At 38.0% G+C, this 26,580-nt stretch overlaps 2 protein-coding genes across 5 annotated transcripts; both read left to right on the top strand.

Annotated features, from left to right (window-relative positions):
• Positions 1 to 1,324: 1,324 nt before the first annotated feature.
• LOC108108568 (solute carrier organic anion transporter family member 74D) lies at positions 1,325 to 26,580 on the top strand. Of its 4 annotated transcripts, none has more exons than XM_017216658.1 (9): positions 1,325 to 1,393; positions 2,334 to 2,606; positions 16,638 to 16,671; positions 23,158 to 24,844; positions 24,948 to 25,311; positions 25,594 to 25,778; positions 25,838 to 25,981; positions 26,046 to 26,222; positions 26,324 to 26,580. In XM_017216658.1, the coding sequence occupies exons 4-9, from the start codon at positions 23,434 to 23,436 to the stop codon at positions 26,503 to 26,505; spliced, it is 2,463 nt and encodes an 820-aa protein (XP_017072147.1). In that variant the 5' UTR covers positions 1,325 to 1,393; positions 2,334 to 2,606; positions 16,638 to 16,671; positions 23,158 to 23,433; the 3' UTR covers positions 26,506 to 26,580. The 4 variants fall into 4 exon arrangements, with proteins under 4 accessions (XP_017072147.1, XP_017072146.1, XP_017072148.1 ...); XM_017216657.1 differs by having other exon boundaries at positions 1,341 to 1,355; positions 2,182 to 2,606; XM_017216659.2 differs by having other exon boundaries at positions 1,352 to 1,367.
• On the top strand, positions 8,877 to 9,343 carry LOC108108571. Its single transcript, XM_017216661.1, has one exon. The coding sequence runs from the start codon at positions 8,962 to 8,964 to the stop codon at positions 9,307 to 9,309; it is 348 nt and encodes a 115-aa protein (XP_017072150.1). The 5' UTR covers positions 8,877 to 8,961; the 3' UTR covers positions 9,310 to 9,343.

The raw sequence follows: 26,580 nt of genomic DNA, 5'->3' as shown, positions 1-26,580 counted from the left end.
GCGGAGTGCAACTAGAATTGGTTACAAAAAAAAAAGCGAGCTTCGGAAAAGGGAAAACAACATATTCAGTCGGCGAGAAAAGCAACCGCAAAAGTTCAATGCACATTTCGAGGTGAATTTGTTTTTCGAGCTCTCGCTCGTCGCGAGTCTGCAATTAATTACACAAATCGATCGAGCGTGTTTAACTTGTTTTCGCGTCTAACATGTCACGTAATTAACCGTCTAGTTGCGGATCGAGGCGATTTCGATTGGAGTTGCCAAAAGAATATCCAATAGATACGGGTTGGCCAAGTATCAAAGCGTTGCACTCAATTTGCTTAACTACGGCATGTATAGTATGTATGTGGTCTATGCATGGGTAGTTTGCCTATCTGCCCGACTGCCAGTCGACCTTGCGCCCAATATGCAATTGATATATGCTGTGCACATATGAATATGACCAGAAAGATAGTTAACGAATTTCGCAAGCCGAATCCCATTAGATTGTTAACCGTAGACCATTGAATGCTTGCTAAGATTGTTTTTTATAGTAACTTAATACTTTGTAAATAATATGATGTATAACCCAAAGCGATAACCCTCTAATCTCTAAAATCATATTCACACTCAACTGATAGAAATTAATTAATGTATTATTATTTTATACCTTATTTTAATTGTATTTTTACAAAATCATTAAATTCTTCTATATTATCAAATTTGGCCAGTAAGCCCAATCTTTAAAGGACGAAGCTTCTTAGACTAAGGAAAGCAAATAAGCTTGTTGTATATCAAAAGTTGTATCAAATGACAAGAAAAATCAATCAATAGAATCCCAGACTGGAAATTATCACCCACGCTTGTTTACTTTCTTTCTTTCTTTTATAACACCACCCCCAATACTCTATCAATCTAGTCAGGGGCTTTTCCATGGGGATGAACGGTATTTGTTTGCTTTAAAATCTTTTAAACTAGGTACTTAAAAGTATGCAACAACATAGTGGCGTTATTTATAAAGACTTCATATTCTCAGACCGTACAGGATTCTGTGGTTCTCTATTTTTGAAAATTTTAGGTTTTTTATAGTTTATCTTATCCCCCACAAAAAAAAGGGACTTTCTTGATCTGATAAACGCTACTCCCCTTAGATAAAAGAGTCCACGCCACTGATAACAGAGAGAGTATTTCAGCTAACAGAGCCCTAACATCTTGGGCGGCTTAACAGAGCCCCAACAGCAGCACTGCCGGCGTTGACTGCGGCGGCGGCAAAACATTTTGGCTGTTTTCAGTTCGCTTTGCCGTTTTGCGTATTCGTATTCGAATTGTGACCGTGTGCGGACTGTGCCGACGGGCAGCGGAACTCAGGCGGTGCAACTGTATGTGTGCGGGTGCGTGAGAGTGTGTGCGTGCGACTGTGAGTGGGGGCGAAAGAGCGAGAGACAGAGAGAGAGATAATATGTACATTTTGTGTTTTTATTTATATGGGACTCCTCCGAGTGCGGTGCGTATATATACGTATATATATATATATATATGCCAGCTTAAATAAATACACATGTGTATACGTATTATTTCTATACCCTGCCACCAAAAGCAACAACAATGTGGGTCGTGCATATTGAGCGTATGCAAATAAAATAACAACAGATAAATGCCAAAAATCTACTACACTTTTATAACCAAAACACACAGAGCGCGTGAGAGCAAAAGAGAGAGTGGAGTGGAATGAAGTCTAGCGGCAGAGAAAGAGCGGCGATAACAGTGGCGGTGGCAGAGATACAGACGGAGAGAAAGACCACCCCCACAGCGAAGAGAGCTAAAGAGAGCGGCAGTTAGAAGTATCTTCGAGATACACTAATACCAAAAGAGCGCGTATGTGCATCTGTATCTGTATCTTCTTCGTCTGGTCGTATAAATTGAGCCGCACTTTGCTTATTCTCGAGTTTTTGCCGCTCAGACGTCGCTGTAAGTGCACGCGTCGCTCGTTTTTTCGGGTTTTTCATCGAATCGGTTTCGTTTTCGGTTCCCAATATCTGCAACTCCAACAATTCAATTGAATGGAAAACTATCTGAAAGATACCTGTGCCCAAGAACCCAGTTTAAAACGACAAATTTATAATAACTGTTACGTATTTTGAAGTTTTAAAAACAGTTTAAGCATTTCAAAAAGTTAAGAACCAAGTTTTTAAACGAAAATTCCAGATAAAACTAAGCCCAAAAGAACAGATATATTAAAATTTGATGAAATAAACAACTTTATCAAAACTTTGGGAAGCCTAAAGTTTACCAAATATACGATACGATAATTAAAATAAAACCGTGAATACAAATTAAAGTGCCAAATCCATTTTCAGCGAGTGCTCGAAATATTGTTTTTATTTGAAAACCAGCCCCAAATACAATTTTCAATTGGCTGAGTGCGTGTTTCCAACGCACAAACATACAAATATATAGCATTTAATTTTGTCCATTATGTGTGCAATTAAATAAAAAAAATTCTGTGTGTGAAAAAGCAAAAAACAGTGCGGCGAACGGAGGCAGCAAAAAATTAGACGCGTAAATTGCGTAGCAAATTCTGAATGAAAAAAAAAGCAACAAAACCAGAAAGCGAAACAGGAGCGATAAGCGTAAGTACAGCTTTAATAAATTTTAATTTAATTTACTTAAAAAAAACTTTAATTTTGGATGGAAAATAAAAAAGTCGCAAGAAGGAACTATTTAAAAGATAAAAATAACAGTTTTAATGAGAAGGTTACCTAATTGGTAATATTTATATTCTAACGTATGTACTTAAATTATTTCAAATGAAAACAGCATCTGTGTATATTGCAATTAAATGTTGTGGCGAAATAAAAATTTCAAAGGAAATGATCAATTAAAAAGCAAACATTCACTCCCTGAAATTAACACAAAGTCCATGGAATAACCTGATTTTGTTTCTTTTCATTTAATTGGGCTAAAGAAATTTCCCTTTTCAATGCTGCCACAAAAGAAATGCAAAGAAAGAAACATTCTCTGATTGATGTGGGGAAAAACAAAAACAGAAACCCCGAAAAGACATTTCGAAATACCATAGAGAATGCCAGACGATGTCTAAGCATTTATCTTTCGGTTCTTCAGCGACGGCGTTCTTGTTATTTCTTTTTTGGATCAGAGAGGGGGGGACTCTTCAGGCGCCAGAGAAAGTGAAACATGTAATTTTTTTGTTGGACGGCCTACAAAAATCATACGCCGTATTGAGTGAAATCGTAATGGGTTAAGAAATCTCTTAAATACGAAGGTTAAAAGGGGGCAGAGCAATCAGAAAGTGCACAATACACACTGGGAAATAATGATAAGACACGAGCACCAGAAACACACTCCAGTTCTCCGTTCGTTTTTGGTGTGTCGTTCCTCTTTCCCTTGGTAATTACATGCCGTAAAACCAAAATAAATACGCACAGATAAAGATGCACAGATGCAGATACAAAAAGTTGGGTTGGGTTCGGTTTTTTCCTGCATTCTGTTTTTGCTTTTTTCTTGGTGTCCTCCTCCCAAAAAATCAGCGAAATGCATTAAAATCGAACAAAAGCAAAAACGAAAACAGTCAATAAACGCTGTTTAATCAAATGTAAATGTTTATGCCGCAACGATCGGCTCAGAATCACCGAGTTTCACTTTTGTACCTCAATCATAAGAGTGTTTGTTCTGTTAAGAAAACCAGAAAGAAACACTCTTTTTCGCCTGACCCACATCGGGTTCGTTATCACCGATTTTTATTATCCATTTATATATATATTTGGTTGATCGCATTGAATGTGTACACATTTACAGAACAATTTATTTTCGGTATTCCAAATTAAATACTTAAAACGATGTTAACAAACAGCAGGAAAAATATCCGAAACTTACTGAGAAAAAGCGTTTTAGGTTTCATATAAATGTTTTCAATATTGTCTTATGAATTAAAATTCTCTTACGCTATTTTTCATACAATTTCAAAATATATGATGCTAGATTATTTTTCTCATGATTATAGAGAAAGTTAAATCAGTGCTACAATTTTTAAATTATTCATTTGATAGGTTTGTGGGTGACTTTTTGTAGTTCCTCTCATTACTATTATAAGTTATTTTATAATTTTGCAGAATACAAAGACTAACAGAAAGAATCCAAAGATATTTTTACCTTATAAGGTGTTTCCCAAAAGCAAAGCTTTCGATCTAACTTTGTCTGCCGCGCCATTCCCATATTTTTCCACTGTTTCTTTTCAACTCCAGCGAATCTGCCGGCCAATAAATGATCAATGGCCCAAAGCATTTCGATTTCAGCCAAACTCATTTAATTTTTTTTTCTGATTCCGCTCTTCTTTTCGCCGAGCGTCCTAAGTCCAGAAAAATAAAGCACAGCGAGGGAAAAAACTACAGAATTCACCTGTAATAACGTCGCAGAAAATGAAGAAATCTGATGAGAAGCCGCGGACAAAAACAAGAATCGAGTAGAATTAAAAAAAAAAGAGAAGCAACAGCCGGAGCAGAAGAAAAAGTTGGGGGAATCGAGAGAACGAACCCGAAATCAGAAAACCAGATTTACTACTAATTTAAATTCTTGGCATACAAAATATTCTAAAAAAAAAGAAAAATATACTGGAAAAAGGCAAAAACAAAATATAAATGTTGTGTATTGCTTAACGAAACGAAGCGAAAATGGTTTTTATTGGCCAAATATTGACAGACATTTCCACATAGCTCAAGGAATACCTACATTTCCGTTTCCTCGGAACTCTTTTTCGTATCTGATGGATTGACATTTGTTTTATCTGCCTTTTGACGTTCAAAAGTACATTTCTTTGCCATAGAATACAAGAAGGGGAAACATTTAGTCATCGTTGACACAAAGGAAATTTTCAAGAATCGATTTTTTACTGCCTCGTTGTTCAGTTTTTTCGTTCTTTAGAGCACGTGTAACGTGTTGTACACAAATAAGTCTTATTCACAAGTCCAAGCTGATAATTTTATATGGGGGCTGTGTATGTATTTGGCATTATGTTAATCAACTGGAGAAACAAATACGTACAACCGAATCGTCATTAATTATGCATTTATTTTTTAAAGCGTCTCAGGCCGCTGGCTGTGACCACATTTGATATGAATATGAAAGTATTTAACATAAGTTTTACAAGATAATGGGAAAATAAATACATTCATTCTATAAATAGATTTAAATTTAAGACATGTGTATAGGTATGAGAAATTTCATTGATCATAAGTAATGCTATGAAAAATTAGAAGATGTAGTGACCCCTAACAACCTCTAATATTGTATGAATTACCATTTTACACCTAATTGCGTAGTTAAGGAAACACTTAATCCGGATCAATACGTATTTTCAAACGTTGAACTTGTCTACAAAATCATATGCCTGACACTCCCCAGACCACTTGAAAAGCCCCAATTCCCCATGCCAATCATGAATATATGAGACGAATTCCCACATTCTCCACGCGACACGCCCTCTCTTTTGGACAGACAAAAGCCCAAGCCCCACTTGAGATGTATATATTTGTATATCAGAGGACTGGCTGGCAACAGTTTGAGAACGATTAACGAACCAGAAGTCGCACTTGACTTGCTCAAAGCCGAGATGACATACAAAAGAGCCATTGAAGACCAGCCTAGAAGATGTGGTATGGTGGCAGTGCTCGATGTCCAATGGAAGCGGCCAAGAGGAAGACGAATCATGATCATCAGTGCCACAATTACCGCACTGTAACTACGCAGCATCCGCAACAGCAGCAAAAACAACAATGTAAACGGGCTGCGTGCAAAATCGAGCAAAGGGAAAAAAAACCAAGAGGCACATAGATACACAAGAAGCGGGTCTCCAGATGGAGCCCCTTCATCCTCCATCCCGAGGCTGCCTCATCTGGTTGCTTGTTTTGCTGATGCTGGCTGCGACGCGTCTTTAGCAAGTGATTTCAATTTAATTGACAGTCCTTGAACTTGACTTAAACGCAACGCATAACACAAACAACAATAATAATAAAAACATAAAAACACACCACAAGCAACAACAAGATCTCTTCACTCTCGATTCGCCATTCTCCGAAGTATAAGTTCCCCCGGGCTCTTGTGACTAAAGTATCTCCTCTATATGGGGTCTTTCGCTTTTAGATTTCATTAAATTGATTTTAATGGTTTCCCAAATATTTTAAATTTTTTTGCAGTTACAACTTTTATAGATTTTTTATGATAATGCATTAGTGTAACTTAATAAACCATAAAAATATTATTAAAATTGTTAAAAGTTAAGCTGATTTAAAAGCTTTAAAATATATATACAAACATTATAAAAAAGCAAGTTATATGATATATTTTAGTGCTTTTAAATTAGTAAGCGCAAATATATATTTGACTTTATCTTGTAATAAAACTATTAAAATTGAAAAACCAAATCAAAAGTTACATAGCTTAAAACCACACAAACTAAGTTTTTAATCATTAAGTTAAGTGAATAATAATATTTTTTTAGTTCATTTCAAATATATTGCAGACAAAGCAACTATTTTTAACCATAGTTTTAGTTACCAAAACAACTCAGACATAAAGTCTATTAATAAACAAATCAAATAAATTTGAATTTTAAATAGATGTTATAGTATCCAGTCTAATAATACCTTGAAAGATATGCGAATTTTTGGGCCATTTGATGTCTAAATTGAAGCCATACAGGATACTAAATCTACTTTAAATAATAGGCCATAAAATGTTTATGTAGTCTAAACCGAAAACATATATTAAAGATAAAAGATTTCATTTACTAAATGATTCATTGCTTTTGAATAATTTGAAATTTATCGGGAAATTCTTAAGAAATTCGAGTTGATTTGCTTTCCTGAGAAATTTGAATCATCTGAAGAGGGACTTTAAAGTTCGCTATAGCCAACCGATATTTCCGCCCTTGTCTTGCCCCTTGTTCATCTTAATCTGCATTTTCCTCCTTCCTTTGTTGACAAAGTTGAAGAGCAAAGCCACACACAAAAAGGGGCAGCCGCAAAAAGTTGCCCATTTGCGATTTCAGCACACAGTATTTTACGGCTCTTCTCGTCGTCATATTTTTTGGCAAATAAATCTTTTTTAAAACAACAAGCGAAACACACAGACACATCCCAAAAAAAACCGGCGGATATACAATATATATAGAGATATTTAAATATATATAAACGCATTTGTCTATATAAAATCGTATCATCGCCGCATATATAATTTATTTTGAAAGCGTGCGTACGCCACGCATTTGATGCCGTCTGTATTTTTTTTCAGCTTTTGGGCCTAGACAAATGGCTGTCCAAAAGGCAATAACGCACACACAAACGCCGATCTATACCATATAGACTTTCATTCAATGAATTTTGATATTTTTCGGGCTTAATTGTTTTTCTAGTCGAGAGGCCCCCGAATTCTCGTGGAGATCTATAAAAATTTACAATTATGACTTGGCAACTTCTCGGCTATATCGACACGTGTCTCAAAGATTTTTTGTCTCTTGGCTGTGCTTCTTTCATTTTGGTTTCTACTTCACATTGTGTATACGCCCCGTGGGCCTGGAGTAAGTTTCGTGAGATAAATGGCCACAGGTGACAAAAGATGTAAATGCACAACTTGATATTCAATAGATAAGGCCACAGTCCAGTCCCAGTCCAGTAAAGTAAATGAAAGAAACATGGCGAGTCGGCGTACCCATGCAAAAACTTTCACCCGCAAATGATCTATGGGCCAAAAACAGAAAGACTTTCGCATTGAGAGCGCCGGTGAGCGGTACGCACATCTAATTACCGCACTCGAAAATGTGATTAGAAATCAGTTCTCGTCGTCGCCGCTAAGAATCGCGAGAGTGCCACAGCACTCGGCAGAATTTGTATAAACCAAGCACATATATATTTTGTACTTTCACAACTATCAAAATTCAAGTTCATGGCGAGGTTTGTCAGTTTTTTTTTTTGGGTATTCGACTGCGATTAGGCATTCATATATGCCCCGATCCAATGTCAGTACTCGGGTTTGTTGGGGTTTCGGGTTTACTAATCAGTGATAACTAAAACGAAAAGCGTACGGTGGTGCGATCCATTGAGTCTATAATGAATCGTGCGTTGATCGCACGCACAGGAAAACTAAATTTTGATTTCTTCGTTTCTGTGTCAACGAACTCATTTGAACTAAATTCTCTTTTATGATTTTTCGGCTTTTTTCTCTGATTTCATGTGTGTTTTTTTCTTTTTATTGAGAGCTTTTTGGGAACGCCGGTGCGTGCGGCGTTATCTCGAAAAAGTCGGTTGCGTAGGCCGATTTGAATGCGTTTAGAAAAGAAAAGTTATGGCAGAGCGCGCCCCTCTTTCAGGCTGATTAGAGACACTCAGATATCGCATCTAATCGGATGGGAATTAACATATGTTTATATATTTTAGCATAACTAAACAGATTTCTAAATACAGAGATCTTAGAAATGCAAGTTCCCATGATTAAGTCAGAAAGGCTGTACTGGAAATACTATCATATCAATATCAATCTTATAAAGCTCATATATTATTATTACAAATTATACTTTTTTCAGCAAATGTAATAAATATTAAAGTTCGGAGGCTTTGCTTTAAAGATTGAATTCATTGAAAATCGAAAAAACCAACCACTTATCTTTTCAAATGCCTATATTCCTGAATAATACCAGTATCGACTTCCATGAGACTTAGAACAGATCTAAAGTTGGGCAAATTTCTGTATCAAATATAAATCGCTCCTCCTGTTATTGTCATTCGAAGCTGATAAGGATCCCCGATTGGGATGCACCTTTAAGAAAAAGCACCGTCCCAAGATGATAACAAACAATGGGATGCCAAGTAAAAGTCCCCGCCTAGGTGAATCCCATTGGAACTCGCTGTGCTCCTATAAAAGCCCAAACCACTCTTCGCTCTCCATCAGTTTGATTCAACAAATTATCCAATTAAGATGTCCTCCAACAAGTGCCAAGTTGTGCTCCTCATCGCCTGCTGTCTGGTGGCTCTAGTGGCTTCTTATCCTGAGCCATATCCCGAGGAATACCAAACCAATCCCATGAAGTTTTTCGAGGAGTTTCCTTTGCTGCGCCGTGCTCGATCGCCTGAGGGAGGTTCCCTAGTCCTTACAGCCAGCAAGGACAGACAAGTGGGTCGCGAGGCCAGTCTTCAGTACAACCACAATCTGTACACTAGTCGCGATGGGCGTGGCAGCATCGACGCTTATGCCCAGGCCAGTCGGAATTTCGATCACAATCGTAATAACTACGGCGGTGGCATTCAGGGCACCATACGTTTTTGAGCTGGAATATAAGTATTAAATTGGTAACAAAATGATCAACATGAATAAAGAAATGTGTTTACCCAAGCGTACTTCTCACCGTGTCAGTTGTTGTTTTCCCATTAGCGATGGATCCTCCTCCGGAGGTACCATCAAAACCCAAAGATCTGTGCGCCTGACCAAAACAAACAGTAGCCGATGCATTGGCTATTTACCCAAAGTAAATCAACTGAAAAGACACAACAAGAGGCAGCTGAGAAATGGGGAAATATTAAGAAAACCAACCAACAGTTTATCACTTTGAACTGCAACATACTCTTTATGGAACGCAGTAATATTATTAAGGCACTTTTGAAGGCACACTTAACTCATAAGCAAATCTAAAAGTCAACCAATTTTAGAAAAAACATTAGTTATATTAATCATTGCTTTAATCACTCATTTTTTAAGACAAAATATTGTTAAAGAGCATTACTTAAATCAATAATAATAATTGTTTCTCAGAACTGTATATAACAACATATTTTGTAATTAACAAAAAACAAATCGTCTAAAGAACAATATTTAAGCATGCGGCCAATCATGATGATCTGTTACTTGCCTTTAAAAATAAAATCAATATTCTTATCCTTTTATTAAGTTAGCTGTGCTATAAAAAGGAAAAGGTTTTCAATACTTTAGAAATCTTCTTAAACTTAAAATATTAAAAAAAAACCTTTTCCGTTGCAAGTTTACCTGAAAATTATGGCATACCCCTTACAAAGTGTATGCCAAGAAGTACTAAAAGTCATGAGTCGTCGCCGGGGTCAATGGACTTTTCCTTCGCTGCTGGCGTCGTCGTTGTGTAACCAATAAAAATTGATTCTGTTGCGTGTGTGCAGAGGGGCAGAAGAGGGCGGGGCAGGAAGGGGCGGCGAATTACGCACACTGCAATACAATCACCCATATGCACACAAGCGCACACACCCATATGAAACATACAGCCGAGGGCCTGTTAATGCAATTGGGGGTTGCTGCATTTATCGCTCGCTTTCTTGGGGAATTCTTATGGGAACCCGTCCTACATCTATATCTCCCGGTATTTGGGTGTATACTCGTACATATATATATATATATATATATATGTATATATACATATATCTGCTTGTAGGCATGACTAAGGGTAATTACTTTCGCTTTCCGTTTGCTCAGCTGGCAAATCAATAAAAATAAAAAACAAGCAGGCGACGCAAGTCAAGAATACGTTAAATGCTTGACCCCCTTGCACATTTTTCGGGAAAGCCGCTGCCGCTGCTTGTGCCGTTGCTGTTGCTGTTGTGGCAACAAAGGCGTCGTTAATGAAAAGCCACGAAAAAGGAAAAGCAATGCCTGGAAAATGACTTTCCATTTTCATTTAACAATAAGCAATCAATTGCAAGTTCATGGCACAGCTAACGATCTATTAGAAGAAAGTAAAAACAAGTAACGAAACCCATGCGAGGCAGAAACAAAAGACCAAAACCGACGAAAAGCGACGCCTACACAGGTAGGCCAGGTGACTCGAGTTGAGTTGCGTCCAGGTGAGTTTCCAGGTGAGTGCAGCTGTCAGCTGTTGCTGCTGCCAATCAGTGCGAGCGGGATAGAGAGAGAGAGTGCTGGAGATGCTGTCGGAGTCAGAGTCAAAGTCGGAGTAGGAGTCGGAGTCGGAGTCTCTGTCTCTCGACTGGTTTTCATTTTGGCTTGGAAAAACCACACATTGGCATTGCCCCGTTGCCATTTTTAGTGGCAAAAACTGACTGCATCATAATGAAAGTGAAATGCATTGCGCAGATGGCGATGGCGATGGCGATGGCAGTTACCAGATGCAACACCGCCAGGCAAGTAAGTCAAGTGCAGCAGTGCAGCAGCGACCGTAGCAGCAGCAACTGCAACTGCAACTGCAGTTGTTGCAACATGAAGTGCCGACTGAAACGCGGAGCGGATTGGATCGTATCGCTGCGGATTGGAATGCGCGCGCGTCACCGACATCTCCATTTCCATTTCCATGTCCATCCAGCCAACTGAATTCGGCACCATTCGGTTAATTGGCTAAATGCGAAAAGCGCTAAGCAAAGCACACACTTTGCATGCACTTAAAGAAAAGTATGTGACTTAGTTGTTATTTGAACTAAAAGTTAAAGAAGCTACATAATCCGAAGAATTTAATTAGAAAGATAAAGATAAAAAGTCAAGGTGATCTTTTGATATAATAAATGGCTAATTAGCATCATTGACCATCCGTTGATTGCCTAATATTTATTAAAATTATCAAAATAATAAATAAAAATTGTGTTATTACTAAATTATTAAAAGGAATTTTCGAAAAAATCATCATTTAAGGATAAATGTGTGGATAAATATACCAATTTCCTTAGAATTAATGCTTGATTTCTTTCGGTGTATGCTCTGGATAAATTATGTCAACAGCATGTAAGGCAACAAAAGTCGAGGAGGTATGTACAAGTACCGTAGCCATACAACCTACAACATACACTCTGAACACTGAACACTGGTACATGCCTCCATTTATAGCCAGTGTTCAATGTCAGATCGGCGCCGAAGGTCGTTGTCGGATGCAGCGCGCGGTTTTATCTGGTTTCTTCGCTCGGATGTTTATCTGCATCCATAGCATGAATATGCATCGGTATCTGTATCTGTTTCTGTTTCTGTATCTGCATCTCCAACTGCTCTCCATCTGCAACTGCAACTCGTGCCAGTGTGTGAGTGGAGTTCTGGACCAGTGTAATTGATTCCAATAGCATGCAAAACTTGACATTGAGACAAGCAATTCGCATTGTGGTAGGACCACGATAACTTGACATAAAACACGCATACTGTCAGAAAGGAAACTAAAGCGAAGTTACTGAAAGGCATTTAAATTCTTGGTAATATATATAATATAATAAATGTTGTAGAAGTGTTATAACATTGAAATGTATCCAAGTGTTTCTTCCCAAAATCAATATTCATTCCCATCAAAACCACACAATCGAATCCTTTACTTCAGTTAGTTACTCGACTTTATTAAGAATATTATTAAAAAATGTATCTGTCTACCTCTGCAAATTGAATTCTAACTCATTGCATTGCAAAAAGAAGGTCAAACTAAACAAACATATAAATAATTATTATATTCATTAGTTTCCAATATGAAACATAAAGAAAATTGCCAAGCAAAAGTTTTATAATTTATTGACTCCTCACCTTTCGTGGCGGCAGTTTCTCTGGCATTTTTTAAGGAGCATGAGCATGCTCGACTCAATCAAGTCACAATAAATTAACCTCTATTTGTAAGCCAAGTGAATAATGCGAATAGCTAACAAACAGACAGCTGAACACAATGCAACATCAATTCACTTTTTTTTTGGTCACATTTCACTGATTTTGAAAGTGAACGTTGTGGCAGGCGGCGGCTGTGGCGGTGGCGGCAACTGGCGGAATCACGATTTTGTGGGCACCACAAATCTCTCCATCTCCCTCAGCAGTACAGTGGATACGGGGTATGATGAATAGTTAAATGTAATTAAAGTTTTGTTTATTTAATTGAGTTAAGTGGGTAGTAAGGCTTGGGCTACAAAGGGTATTGGTTGAGATTGATTGATATTACTGTTAAGTATCATAAAAGCTATTAAATCTTCATGATTTTTAAGGGTTGCCCTGATCTATTAGCTAAACTATAAATCAACATAAAATGTTTAAAACTTTTATAGAAGTTATGGATATTTCTACTTCCAAAGTTGCTGCTGTTTTTATTGGCTAACTGCGTGGGTGAAATCCAGCAGACATAAATTTGGCGTCGTGTAGCTGCCGTTTTTACTTTTCCAGTGCGAGCAAATGAAGCGAAACGTGGGTTACACTTTTTTCCATTTGCCTCTGCCTTTATTTATTTTATTTCAGTTTCAGTTTTTCTGTTGCTATTTTTTTCCTATTTTTTGGCATGCATCTACAGCTGCATATCTTTTTGAGTTACATATTTGTAGCGTCTGCAAGCGGATAGACAACGAGGTGGATGTGAATGTGGCTGAATGGAGCTGCGTAGGCCGCTCTGCATCAGGTTGACCCAGTTTTCGCTTTCTGTCTCCGTTTTGGCTTGGCTTTAGTTTTTTTCTATGTGATTTTGTTTTTTTTTTTTGTATTATTATTTGTGAAAATTATACGACGATATGCAACCCGCTGCAGACTTGTTCCATGTTTGTCCCGTTAATTTATGGCACTCGTTGCAGCTCAATCAATTTAGCACACATTCGTCTCGATCCAATCCGCCGGCCGTTGGGCACTTATTCAATTAAGCGCCACGTAACTTTGCCACCACAATGCAAAATTCCTACTAAACTAGTTTTCCACCCATCCAGCTTTCTTATTCTTATAATCCGACAAACATTGCGAATTTCTCACATCTGATGCACAGTACAATGAAACGGATGCGACAATGTTGGAAAGGCCAGTAAAGTGCAGTGCTTTTGATTATACCCATTACGATTGTATACTCTGTGCGAATGGGCGATAAGGTTACACAAATGAACAATACGCCATGTGTGACAGGGTGTTGTGTGGTGATAGCCAAGCCTCGTAAAAAGTCAAATAATTTTATGATTTGCTCACACTAATCAAGGAAGTATAGAACAAAATTGTAGTACCATTATGTAAGTATTTGTGTAGCCTTAACTTGTAAAAGATTCTAAATAATATTCCCTTTGCCTTTTTGATATTCGAACTAGTAAATGATGCAAATATTTACATTTTATAGACGTGAAACATGTTCTTAATTTATCATTATCATTAAAAAAAACCAATAATTGGGAATTTAATGAAAATTAAAATCATTTTTAATTGCTTTCTTGGCTATTAACTGGTATATTACCTTTTAAAAACGAAATATACCTCCCCTAGTGTAGTAGTTAAAAACCGTTGCTCATAAATTGTGGTTTGTATTTAATTACCTTTAAATAATGTAATGTTGTAATTGATTTTTATGCAATAAAGATAAGATTTCCTCTGCGGATGGAATTCAAAAATATAATATATCCAAGCAGTTGCCATTTTATGGTGCTCTATTTCTGGACCATTGAATCACTTCTCAGACACACCCAACTTAAAAAGGAAACAAAATCATCCCTGGGACACCACAAAGGATTGCTAACAACCTCACTTTATGACATTTTCCTTTGGCCATAAAACAAGAGGAGTAGCAAACTGCATCAGAAGAAACACAAATTGAAATTGGCCATTGCAATCTTGGCCACATGCCATTCACACTCACACACACACACACCGACAAGTAAACACAAATACTATCAAACGGACAAGTCAATGCACTTTTTGCAAGTACACTCACACACTGGAAAAGCCAGAGAGGAAAAGCGCGAGAGAGAGGGAGAGCAACCGTTAGTCAACTGTATGTGTGCGTGCCTAGATTTTGCAATAATTTCGTTTTCATTTCGAATTTGAATTTCGTTTTCATTTCGCCTATAAAGTGTGTTTCCAAGTGCTTTCAAACTACGATTGTTTCACCTATTCACTTTCACTAATTATGTCATCACGGAATCAAAGGCCGCTCCTCCTTTTTTTTAAAGAGTTTCTGGTTTTGTATCTCTGAATTTATCACAATCCTTTAATTACTTGTCTAGACTAAGGAAACCCCACTTTTTTCGTCTACTGCGCAATAAGTTTTTTATTGTCTGTATTCCTTGGATGTAACCTTCTGCCCCCCCTTTTTTGTTAAGAGAGCTTTTCTTGGGATTTGCCAAAAAAATAAAGCTCTTTGAGGGTGGTATTTCGTCTTGTTTGGGATTCCCTTGCCACAGTCATCTATGTTCTTGTTGTCCTAGGTCCGGAAAATGAGGAAAACAGGGGATGTAACTGAGAGCAACGGATGAGAGAGAAATTGACGCAGCTTTACAAACAATTTGGCATGACTTAACTTAGGGCAAAATTAGATCTTTGTTCCGTTTAATTTGATTTTTAAAATAAATGAATAGAAAGTGTAATTCAAATCAATCAATCTTTAAAGATGGTTATTATTATATTTTTTCTTAGTTATTTAATATTTTTATACTTTCCTGAAGGCAATCGTTAAGATCAGATTATTTGATAAATGTATATTACAGCGGTATATCTCACTAACTGATTCCCCTACAAAATCGAAGTGAAAAAAGTACTTTGGAGTCTACTACTATTTCTGTAAAAAAAATGCAGCAGAAAGTGCAAGTAAACGAAGAGATTTCCGCCTCTCTTTCTCTGTGGGATGCATTTCCTCTCTTTCCCGAAGAGCTTAATGCAACTTGCTCTCCGGTCGCTCGCCAAATTATTGAAATTGCACAAAGAAAAGTGAATCGAGAGAGCGGCATTGCGATTGTGTAAGTTTTACATGGATGCAAGAAACTTGTTTTTCTTTTTATGGCCTGCAATTTCAGTTCTTATTGCTGAGGAGGGGATTACTATTGTGGTAAAAAGAGGAAATGCCACCCCTAAGGTAGCGTAATTAGAGCAGTTATCAAACACACACACACCTATACAGTAAAGCTTCGATACCAAAAGAGAGTCCGCTGCACTCGAGTGTTTTGTGCCTGTGTGAGTGTGTGTGACTGACCTATCTCAATGCAATTTTGCTTGCCCGCTGCACATAACACACACACACTTACACACTCACAACAGGCCGTTGTGCTCATTTATCTTTTATTTTTATACAATATTTTGCCGTGGCTGTTGTTGTTGTTGTTCCCAAGGCGTCAGCAACTATTTTTGCCACAGACAAGATTTGCATTTTACATTTATTGTACACTTTGCCCCCATTTAATGGCTCTCCTTGTCGCTCATGTTAATAAACAATAATAATGTCCGCTGCATTTTTTTCACACGCAGTGCAGGCGCACAAAATTGTTGTTAATCGGTCTGGCTGTAATTGTTATGACCCAACTAAACGTCTTGCTCGTTTTTATATACGTACTTTTAATTACAGTCGATTGTATATGGGTACAATTTTATGACGCCAATTTTATGGACATAAAATTCTTGAAACACTTTGACAGCCATTGTATTTACAAGATGTTTGCAAAAGCGTTAAAGCAAAAACCAAACTGTAAAACAAATTTAAAACTGTAATATCTCATCCCAAAACCTTAAATCATTTTTAGAAGTTCTTCAATTCAAGCAATAATTATTAGCTGAGGTTACGAACTAAATAAATATATTATATTGAAAAAACCTTCATTTAGAGATAAGCAAAATGTATATTTAAATTTAGTTTTTGTATTTCAGTTAAGTAAATAAGAAACCTTAAGTAATTTTGACCAAGATCTCTAATTTATTCTCTGCCTTCTTTACACTTCCAGTTACCAACTACAGAAACTCAAGCCTAACAAAAATGTAAGTTGACAACAGAAAAGAAACCCCCTCGAAGTTCTTTATAAGTAAACAACTAATTTAAAATGGAACACCATAAAAAGGCAGGCGCCGTAAAAAAAGGCAAGACACCACAAGCAAAAACTCAAGTGGAAATTTACAAACGCCAAAAAGTTGAATAAATAAGAAATTACAAACACGCACTCAGTCGCAGAATTATGCATGGATTTTTGTTCGTTAAACAATTGAAATCATTTTTTTGGGCAGCTTGGAAAGGCGAAAAAGAACCTGCTAAGTACTTTCATAAACAAATACTCATGAGTAATAATTTTAGTTTCGTATCTATGCGAATTGCCATGAATCTCTGGCTACATAAGCCAGTTTTTGCTCGTTGGCCAGCCACTTGACACTTGGAGTGAACTAACTCCGAGAGCCAAAACACTTGAGAAGTCTATTGAATGGCCATTCATCTGCCTGATATTATGCAAATGAGCCATACTTTCTTTGCGCATGACGAGGTTTTGCCGCATAATTGGTCGCTAATTGAAAAAATCAATGCAGAACCCACAATAAATTATGCTAAATTCCCGGATTTCGCAGAAGATGGACATTGGCCAATGACAGTTAACAATTTATAAAAGTTCAATTAGCCGCTATAACGGTATCATTCGGACGGCGGTGCATTTAAGCCAAGTTAACACCTCATCCGTTGGTCCTACAGTTGCTATCCTGGCTACCAAAAAGCCGCTTAAATCAGCGGGTCAATCAATCAGACAGAAGGTTCTGTTCTGTTTTAAATTAAGAATTTTTTCTCCGCTTTTGAAACAAGCTTTCTTTTTACTCTGCTGTCGGTACAGTGGGCCGAAGAGGGCTTAAAAATGGGTTACATTTTGTGTTGTAATATCTGCAAAAATGTTTTTCAAAGTAATTTTAGCTAAATAAATTTGCTTTTGAGAGAGAAATCATAAGTAGAAGTTTATTCATAGCGCTTAAAGTATTCCCATTCCCATTTTTAAATGACTTCGTTCCACTGTCCGCGTGAAATGACAAATGTAAGCTGTTTTCTGCCAAAGCAAAAAGCAATCCACTCGCATTTATTCAGTACCCGCATATGTGCGTACCTATATAGGTATATCCAGAAGGGAAATAAATGTCTTTTATTTCGGCTCCATCCAGAACGTCACGTCAGCGCCATGTACTGATCTTCACGCGAGATATTCGGGTGAATCGGAGGATCGGAGGATTGAGAGCGGCTACCAGGGAACACTGGACTCCGAGTTCAACTCGGACTTAATGCAGTCCTCTGCGAATACCTTTTTGATTGCATTTCATTAAGTTTTTTGTTTTGTTTTTGTTTATTTCGAATTTGTTTCGGCATGGACTTTTGCGGGCATTTTAAAAATTTATGCACACTTGGCTGCCATTTTGAGCTTGTTAATTTTTCTTCATTTTTTGTTTTCGGTTTTTTTGTATTGCTTTAGTGTTTTTTACCTTTCTCAGATTTTTAACAAGCGCCGTCAAAAAGGAAGTTTGGCTTCTCGCCAAATTAATGCAAGAAAAAAGAAAAGTAAATGCAGTCTGAAAAAAAGGAATAATTGCTATGCCATAAAATAAATAAATAAATAACTTTTTCAGAAACTTCACTTCTTTGTTACTTAATCAACATATTTCACCCGTTGCTTAAAATATGTGGGTATCTTTTGTCTTTATTTTTTGGGCAAGGAAGCCACACCCTTTGTCTCGCCATGAATCATGTACCTCACATTGTATCTATATGTACCAAACACCGACTTTTTACATGGTTGTTCCAGTTTAAAAAAACCGAAAAGCACATACGTAAATATCCGTATATGTGTGGGATTTTTATGGTATCTTGATCGCATTGAAATATAAATTTTATAATCCAAGATTTGCCGGTTGAAAAGTTTTATGGCGTTTGGATTTGATGCGAGGTGATTAAAAATTAAATTAAGTTTTTTATAATAGGATTTAAAAGTATTACAAATAAAACAAGTGAATGAGTCATGCTGCCTTAAAAAACGTAATAATTTAGGTTGAACAATTATAATACACAAATACAAAGCATCGTATATAAGTGGTGAGCTACGTATTTATAATATAATCGCTTGTCACAGCCGAAAGTTGTGAACTTTTTGTTATTATTATTGTCTGTTTAACAGTTTGTTTACCCAATTCGAGCTTCTGGTTCAAATTTCAGTTCTCAATGTGAAGGTCAAAGTCAAAAGCAGAATAAACGAAGATATCTGATTGGTCAGCGAATCGGAGACCCTAGGGAATGACTCAATGTCGTCTGGCTGAAATAAAAATAAACAAACAAGTGTCTTGAGTTCCAAACATTGTAGAAACATAAAACAATATCCCAGTGATTAATAAGTGATTTTGTTTGGCTACAAGAGATTCCTAGATATCACACAGGTTCTAAATCGTTTCTATGCTAAAAGTGAAATGTGGAAAAACCACTTTTCCAAACTGTTTTCAAACTGCGACTGCAGCGACTTCAACTTGGACTTGCAACTGGCATCTGTTGCCGTCTTGCTGGTCGAGTGTGCAATTTACTTTCAATGCCGCTTCTAGCCATTGTTGGGGCTTTCTTCTCTGGCTTTGGCACTTGTTTGTTGCCATGTTGCTGCAGTGCGGCAATGTTGCTGTTGCTGCTGTCAGCGTCTAGTCAGCACGTTGCCCGCGTGTCTGGTTTTGTTGCATGTTGGCATGCAGCAGCAGCAGCAGCAGCAACATCAGCCACTGAGCTGCTTGGTATGCAATTTGCAATAGTTGCGCTTGCGCAATTCAAATGCTCACCCATACTCTGACACTCGGCACACGTACATACATAACTCAGTTACGTAGTAGGAAAAGCGAAGACCAAAGACGGAAGAGGGAAGACGTGTTGCAAGTGGCCAGGAAAACCGGAAAATCCACACGTTATGAGCAGAGAAAAAGTGCAACTCCCCTTTTTTCCTCACTAGTTTTATACCATTCTTGTTACACTAGTCAACAAAAACATGTGTTTTATTTAATAAAATACCATAAGATAAAAACAATAAAATTCATAATAAAAATCCAATTTAATTATAAAAATTAACATTCAAGATGAACAAATTTGTTACCCCAAAATCGGATTTATTTATTTTCTGATTTGATTGTTAATATAATTGTTAATGTATTAAAAATTTTTCTTAGTTCACTCATAGTTGGACTTAAAATTCCTAACAATAATTAATTTGGGCACCTTGTGCTCCTGTGTAAAATCAAGAGTTGATTTTCTCACATTGTATTTATGACGATAGGCTGCGGGCCCAATTGAAATGGAAACCTAGGCCACAATCTACATATCGATCTCTGCTAACCAGTATGCCCCGCTGGAATAGAGCAAGATGGGCCTATCCCAGTAGTAGATAGTTTCGTAAACTGGTGGTTTAATTGCACTTATTATGATTGACACTGATAAATCGGCAATCTCTGGCTGTCATTCGAACACTTGCAGCAATTTGAACAATTAACCATCCATCAGGCCAAATTAAAGCCAATAGATGGTGGTGGATGGTCCGGGGTCTTACATAAACATCTGGCGATAGTTCGCAACCTGGTCAGTTCGGCTACCAGTTGGGTTCAATGAGCCCTGCCCGCAGCTCGAACTTAAAGTTACGCTCAAACCCAAACAGGTAACTGCAGGAGTTCAAGCTCAGACCATTGCCCAGCAAGTGCATCGGAATAACTCCAAAGTTTAAACTCTTTTCTGCATAGCCAGATGGAAAACGAGGATCGCGGAGAAGGGAGGATTACGCAGTCGATGGCAGCGATAAGTGGCAACCGAGTACTGGAGTACTAAAGTACTGGCTTTGTTGGCCCATCTACGTCACCAGTTAGATACTTTAAACAAAAAGTACAGAACACTGTGGGAAAGTGTGAGACAGATAAGGAGAGGAAATAAAGATACAGGCAGCGGCTTATCTTGAGCTATTCTATTTTCTGTATTATGTCGGAAATTTACTCTGTGATGTGTGATTCACAGATCTCAGACTAAAATTATCCTCAAAGGTTTGCTAAACTCTTTATCCAAAGTAAATTGAAAGAAGCTTTCTTAAAGAGATCGACCAGTGATCGATGTGTGAATGAATAACCGAAATCAGGATTCTGGGGTTGATCTAATCTATTAGGTAAAAATTTGTGGTTACTTTAAAGTTCATGCCATATATTTGCTATATTTTATTTAACTTTAAAAATCTCCTAAATACTTTTTAACACAAACTTCATCATAGTTGATTTGTTTTCATTTCAATAATGATATCTAAATTTAAATTTAACAGTTTCTGGGCTTTCTGGGCCGTTTTTCTCAGATTTTGTAACCTCATATTGGCGGTGCAACATCTTCCATAAAAACAAAATCAAAAATGCTAATTGAGCACGTGCTACTTCCATTCATCTCTAATTATGCATAAATAAATATTCCCTTGGTTCACACGCATTCCAATGGAACAACAACGAAGTATTTCAAACAGAAATCAAAAGCGCAAAATGCGCAATAAATAAAATCGAATGAAAAACAGAGAAAAAAGGAAAGAAACCCAACAGCAGCAATAATAACAATTTCAAGGCCAAAGTCTATGACGACTGAGGCTAAGACGGCAAAAAAGAAAACATTGAGTTGTTTTAAATATGCTCTCATTTTTTTAGTGCACTTTCTCTAAGTTTAAGCTTTGAGTATAATTTTAGAAATAATTATTATTCGTACTTCAAAAACATAAGCAGATCTTTCTGTTACTTAGCTGACAATAATATCCTTTATAATCCTTGCCGAAAAGTATGCAATTCCTTTACAATTATAATGTTTTTAAACATGAAAGCAAACGGTACGACTTTTTATATTAATTCTTAGTAAAAATTTTTCTTTATGTTTTTTGACCAATCATTAAATCCAAAACATCACCTTTATTATTTTAGTTGTTAACAGAGTCAAAATTGTACAGTTAATGTAATCTTAATAATAAAGAGAGTATTATATTTTTAAAATATGTTTATATATTTTTGAATTTAGGAGTGTGTCTTGTCAGCACCCACCTCCCTTTATCATCGTGCAGAAATTTCACTTTCCTTATCAGCGAGGTCGGGCACAATGATAAGATTTGCGAGTGCAGCCAGTCCACTCTGATTGCAATGGGACCGGAGCGGCTGGCTGTCCCGGCAGAAAGTGAAACTGAATTCAGTCATTGCTTTTTATAAGCCAACACAATCGCAAATGGCTGAGTCAAAAACAAAAGCAACAAGTGCTTAGAATGAAATTTGCGAATATTTGACATTGAAATTTTTGTGCACAAATAAAAAAGCAGCAAACCTAAATTGAGATACGAGTACGAGTAGGGGGGAATTTGGACAAACTGTTTTAATATTTGTTTTGCATATACACATTTGTTCTGTATATATAAAGCCAGATATATAGTTTGTTTTAGTAAAATATCTCTTGGTAAATCGGTAGTATATAGTTTTAGGAATAAAATATCTATAAACTAGCTTAGCACGCTCCTCGTGTGATTAAAACTCCATATCAGCTTAACCTTGAACTTTTTAAGAGCTCTTATCAAGTTGCCAAAAAATGTGGTGCAATCAAATATATTTGCAGCTTTTGCTAGTATTTTGTCGCATGCTGTTCGCACGACTGCGTTTCAAATGCATGTGTGTGTGTGGGTGTGTGCTCGGGAGCTGATAAGGTGTGTGTGCTCAGTGGTTTTCCGATTTTTTCCCAGTCTTCATTGGGATTTCAGCAATATAGCTTCATCATAATCGGAGAGTGAAGTGTGGCTTACAAAAAGGAATATATAATATATATCAATATTAACATGAATTTAATTTTTTTTTAAACAAAAGTGAGAATTATTACTGTTTCCATTTTCATATATATAATTAATAATAAAAAAACAAAACAAAAATAAAATAAAGTTATGTAATATATGTACATATATATACATACATATGCATATAAGCTTTATTGTGAATTGACGTTTAAATGTTTTTAAACAAAAGTGAGCATTTTTTATATAAACAAAAATAAAACTTTTAAAAAATATACATTAAAGAAATAATCAAATATAATTATATATTTCATATTTTGTATATATTTACGAACACAAATTAAAACTGTATTTAGTATTTAATACTGTTTTTAAAATCTGCTAGGTATTAGAAAGAAATCAAATTTAAATATAAAACTCTTATATTATTAACACTAATAAAATGGTAACTAAAAGAATTTAATTTAAAGTTTGATTAAAAAAATGTCTGTAATAAGGTACTTTCTGCCTTATTAATAAGGACTTCTTTTCAAAATATCACTTTTATTAAATTTAATTTAATTCATTGAAATTTAAATCTAAGATAATAAATTGAAATGAACTTAGATATATAAATATCAATTTAAAAAAGAGATTTCCTTAGAACGATTTGATTTCCTTTTGCCTATAACTTATAACAACTCCCTTCTTTGGCCCTTTTCAGACACAACACTGCCATATTGCAACAAAGAATATAGAACTGTTATCAAGAACCAGATCAACCAATCTACCTCGTCTTTTCTGGGCCAATAATCAAAAGTAAATTGAATTCAATGCAAATACCCTATTTGCCAATAGGAAAATGGAACAGGCAATAACCAAGACCACGTAAAGGGAATACCACAAAACCGAACCGTTGAGATTACACATTTGAGATCAATAGAGTCCTCCCCAATAGATCAAAGCCTTTCACATTTCTGGATAACCATTCGCAAGTAAGATGACGAAGAGCAATGGCGATGTGGAGGCGGCAGCCCAGGTCCAGTCTCTGGGTGGAAAGCCCAGCAATGGTCATGGACAGATGAATGGGAATGGCTATCATCAGAATGGAGGTCGTCGAGACTCCAGCCAGGCATTTACACCACTGCTCCCGCAGCATAATACCAATGGCACCGCCAACGGCTCGGAGGTGACCTCTCTGCCTCCAAGCACAGTGCTTTACGAAAGCACCCCCAGCAATAATAATGAGTGGAAGGCTCCGCAGGACCTTGGCCACCTTAAGAATGGACTGGGCAATATCCTGAGCAGCAACAACAATGGCACTGGCAATGGTCACAGTATCAGCGAAAAGTATGCCCACGAACAGGCTCCCCTGACTGGGAGCTACAAGCTGCCTCCTCGTTCCAGTGAGTCCGAGGAATCCGATTTCGATTCCGACCTCAATGGCAGCTCTACCGCAGAGTCCAGCTCCTGTGGCTTGTTTGGATGCCGGCCCAGGTGGGCCAGAAGATTCGCCTCCACACATGTCTTCATGGTGGTCTTTCTACTGGCCTACATCCTGCAGGGCATGTACATGACCTACTTTGTATCCGTGATCACCACCATCGAGAAGCTTTTCCAGATCAAGTCGAAGACGACGGGAATCCTTTTGAGTGCCAGTGAGATGGGTCAGATATGCACTGCCATGCTGTTGACCTACTTCGCAGGAAGGGGTCATCGCCCCAGATGGATTGCTTGCGGCATGGTCCTGTTCTCCATAGCTGCCTTCTCCTGTGCGCTGCCACACTTCATCTTCGGTGAGCAACTGATGCACTCCAGTGTGATCCTGCAGCAGACGCAGGTAGCTCCTGCCGGGAATTCCACGTCGTCACTCTGGACAAATGCTAGCAGGGAGCAGGTGAATCCGAATCTCTGCATTTTGGGTGGCAATCAAACACTTTCGGGCAGCGAATGTAATGAGGAACGGCAACTGGAGCAGGCCTCCCACTCCAAGATCACAGTCATTGTGCTATGCATTTTCTTTGGTAGTCTATTAAGCTCGGGAATTGGACAAACTGCGGTGGCCACTCTGGGCATACCTTATATCGATGATAATGTTGGCAGCAAGCAGTCACCCATGTACATGGCCGTCACCATTGGTATGAGAATCCTGGGACCAGCTTCTGGTTTCATTTTTGGCAGCTTCTGCACCCGCTGGTATGTGAATTTCTCGAATCCCGGGTTTGATGCTACTGATCCGCGATGGATCGGTGCCTGGTGGCTGGGACCCGTGGCCATAGGTAGTCTTATGCTGTTGGCCTCTATTGCCATGTTCTCGTTCCCCAAACAACTTAGAGGCAAGCAGCAGTCGCAAGGGCAGGCGGCAACTCCAGCAACTCCAATTGAGCCAGAAGAAAAACCCAAACTGAAAGGTGAGTACTATGGAAATTGCCAGAGGTTTTTTCATAGTTTATTACTATCAAGATTTTTTCGAAGATGGATCATCCCTAAATCCCTTAACTTTTCCCTCTACAGACTTTCCCAAGACAGTCCGTCGTCAGCTGAGCAACGACATCCTGATGTTCCGCACCGCCTCGTGCGTGTTCCATTTGCTGCCCATCGCTGGTCTCTACACGTTCCTGCCCAAATATCTGGAAACTCAGTTCCGGCTGGCCACCTATGATGCCAATATGATTGCCGCCTTCTGCGGTATCCTCGTCATGGGCATTGGCATCGTCATTTCGGGCCTGTTTATCCTAAAGCGTAAACCCACTGCCAGGGGTGTGGCTGCGTGGATTGCTTTCACAGCCCTTGTTTACTCAGCGGGCATGATCATCTTGATGTTCATAGGCTGCAGCATGAACGACTTTGCCGGCTATAAGCCAAGCGATGGCAACAGGTGAGTTCCTAAATGTAATAATTTTATTGATTTAAGGGAATTTGTGAATAAGAAACTACAGTCTTTATAGAAAGAAATTAAAGCTAAATACAACCATTTTTTCTAAAAGCTGCTTCCAAAAGTATGCATTCGTGTGTATTAAGACTACAGATCAAGTCCTTCGGACATCCATTAAGAAAAATGCCATGATTGGGAGTCGGTTTGCCAACCCTAGTCAATTTAAGAAAAAAAGTAATAAGAAATATTTATAATTATAACTTTCCCACTTGTTTTAATCCCTAGTCCCGCTCTGATTGAGCCCACGTGCAGCGCCGCTCTCAACTGTACCTGTGATAAGGAGAACTTTGCTCCCATCTGCGCCGATGGCAAGATGTACATCTCAGCTTGCCATGCCGGATGCAGCAGCTCCTCGCTGCGGCCCAGCGACAATCGCACCCTCTACTCCGATTGTGCTTGCATTCCAGATGGTAAGATCCCATCCATTTAACCAGAATCATAGTATTTTAATCAGAAAACCAACTTGCAGCTCCAGAGGCGGTCAACGGTTACTGTGATAATAACTGCAAGAACTTCATCTACTTTATACTGATCTTTGCCATTTGCGTATTTATGCATTCCACCTCAGAGGTGGGCAGCATGCTGCTCGTCATGCGCTGTACACATCCTAAAGGTAATGACTAGGCTTGGGAATCCCAGATGTTATACTAACTAAATAATACCTTGATCCCTTTCAGATAAGGCCATGGCCATGGGTGTAATACAGTCGGCCATCGGCTTGTTTGGGAATGTTCCTTGTCCGATTATCTACGGCGCAGTGGTGGACTCCGCCTGCCTCATCTGGAAGTCGGTGTGCGGCAAGCACGGAGCCTGTTCGCTCTACGATGCGGACACCTTCAGGCAATATTTCCTAGGTGAGTCTAAAGATACAAAGTTATTAAAATTATCCAAATGAAACCTCAAAACTTGATAAAGTTGTCTAAGGAATCACTAATAACCTTAATATCACCCCCAGGAATCACGGCTGGTATTATGTTCCTGGCATTCCTAATGGACCTGGTGGTGTGGCGAAAGGCACACCGGATCGACATTGCGCCAGAGGACCCGCAAGAGGCTGGGCCCACGCCCAATGGAAGGTCCTTGGAGGTGTCCGAGTCGAAGCAACCCATAACTCCGGCGCCGGACACGACGGTCTAGGTGGAGCGGAACCGAGATGAGCCTTGCACCTGCTGCAAGATTTCCAATAAACGTTTACTTTAATTGTTAATTAGT

The sequence above is a fragment of the Drosophila eugracilis genome, unplaced genomic scaffold (genome assembly GCF_018153835.1).
Source record: "Drosophila eugracilis isolate 14026-0451.02 unplaced genomic scaffold, ASM1815383v1 contig_2154, whole genome shotgun sequence".
Taxonomy (NCBI): Eukaryota; Metazoa; Arthropoda; class Insecta; order Diptera; family Drosophilidae; genus Drosophila; species Drosophila eugracilis.
Note: the sequence above shows the minus strand (reverse complement) of the source record. Positions and strands in the feature narration are given on the sequence as shown.

Excerpts from the sequence above, each read along its gene's own strand:
- LOC108108571 (XM_017216661.1), top strand. The coding sequence starts at position 8,962 with ATGTCCTCCAACAAGTGCCAAGTTGTGCTCCTCATCGCCTGCTGTCTG.
- LOC108108568 (XM_017216658.1), top strand. The coding sequence starts at position 23,434 with ATGACGAAGAGCAATGGCGATGTGGAGGCGGCAGCCCAGGTCCAGTCT. Across the intron at positions 25,312-25,593 it reads AAGCCAAGCGATGGCAACAG|TCCCGCTCTGATTGAGCCCA; the intron begins GTGAGTTCCTAA and ends TTTAATCCCTAG. Across the intron at positions 25,779-25,837 it reads TTGTGCTTGCATTCCAGATG|CTCCAGAGGCGGTCAACGGT; the intron begins GTAAGATCCCAT and ends ACCAACTTGCAG.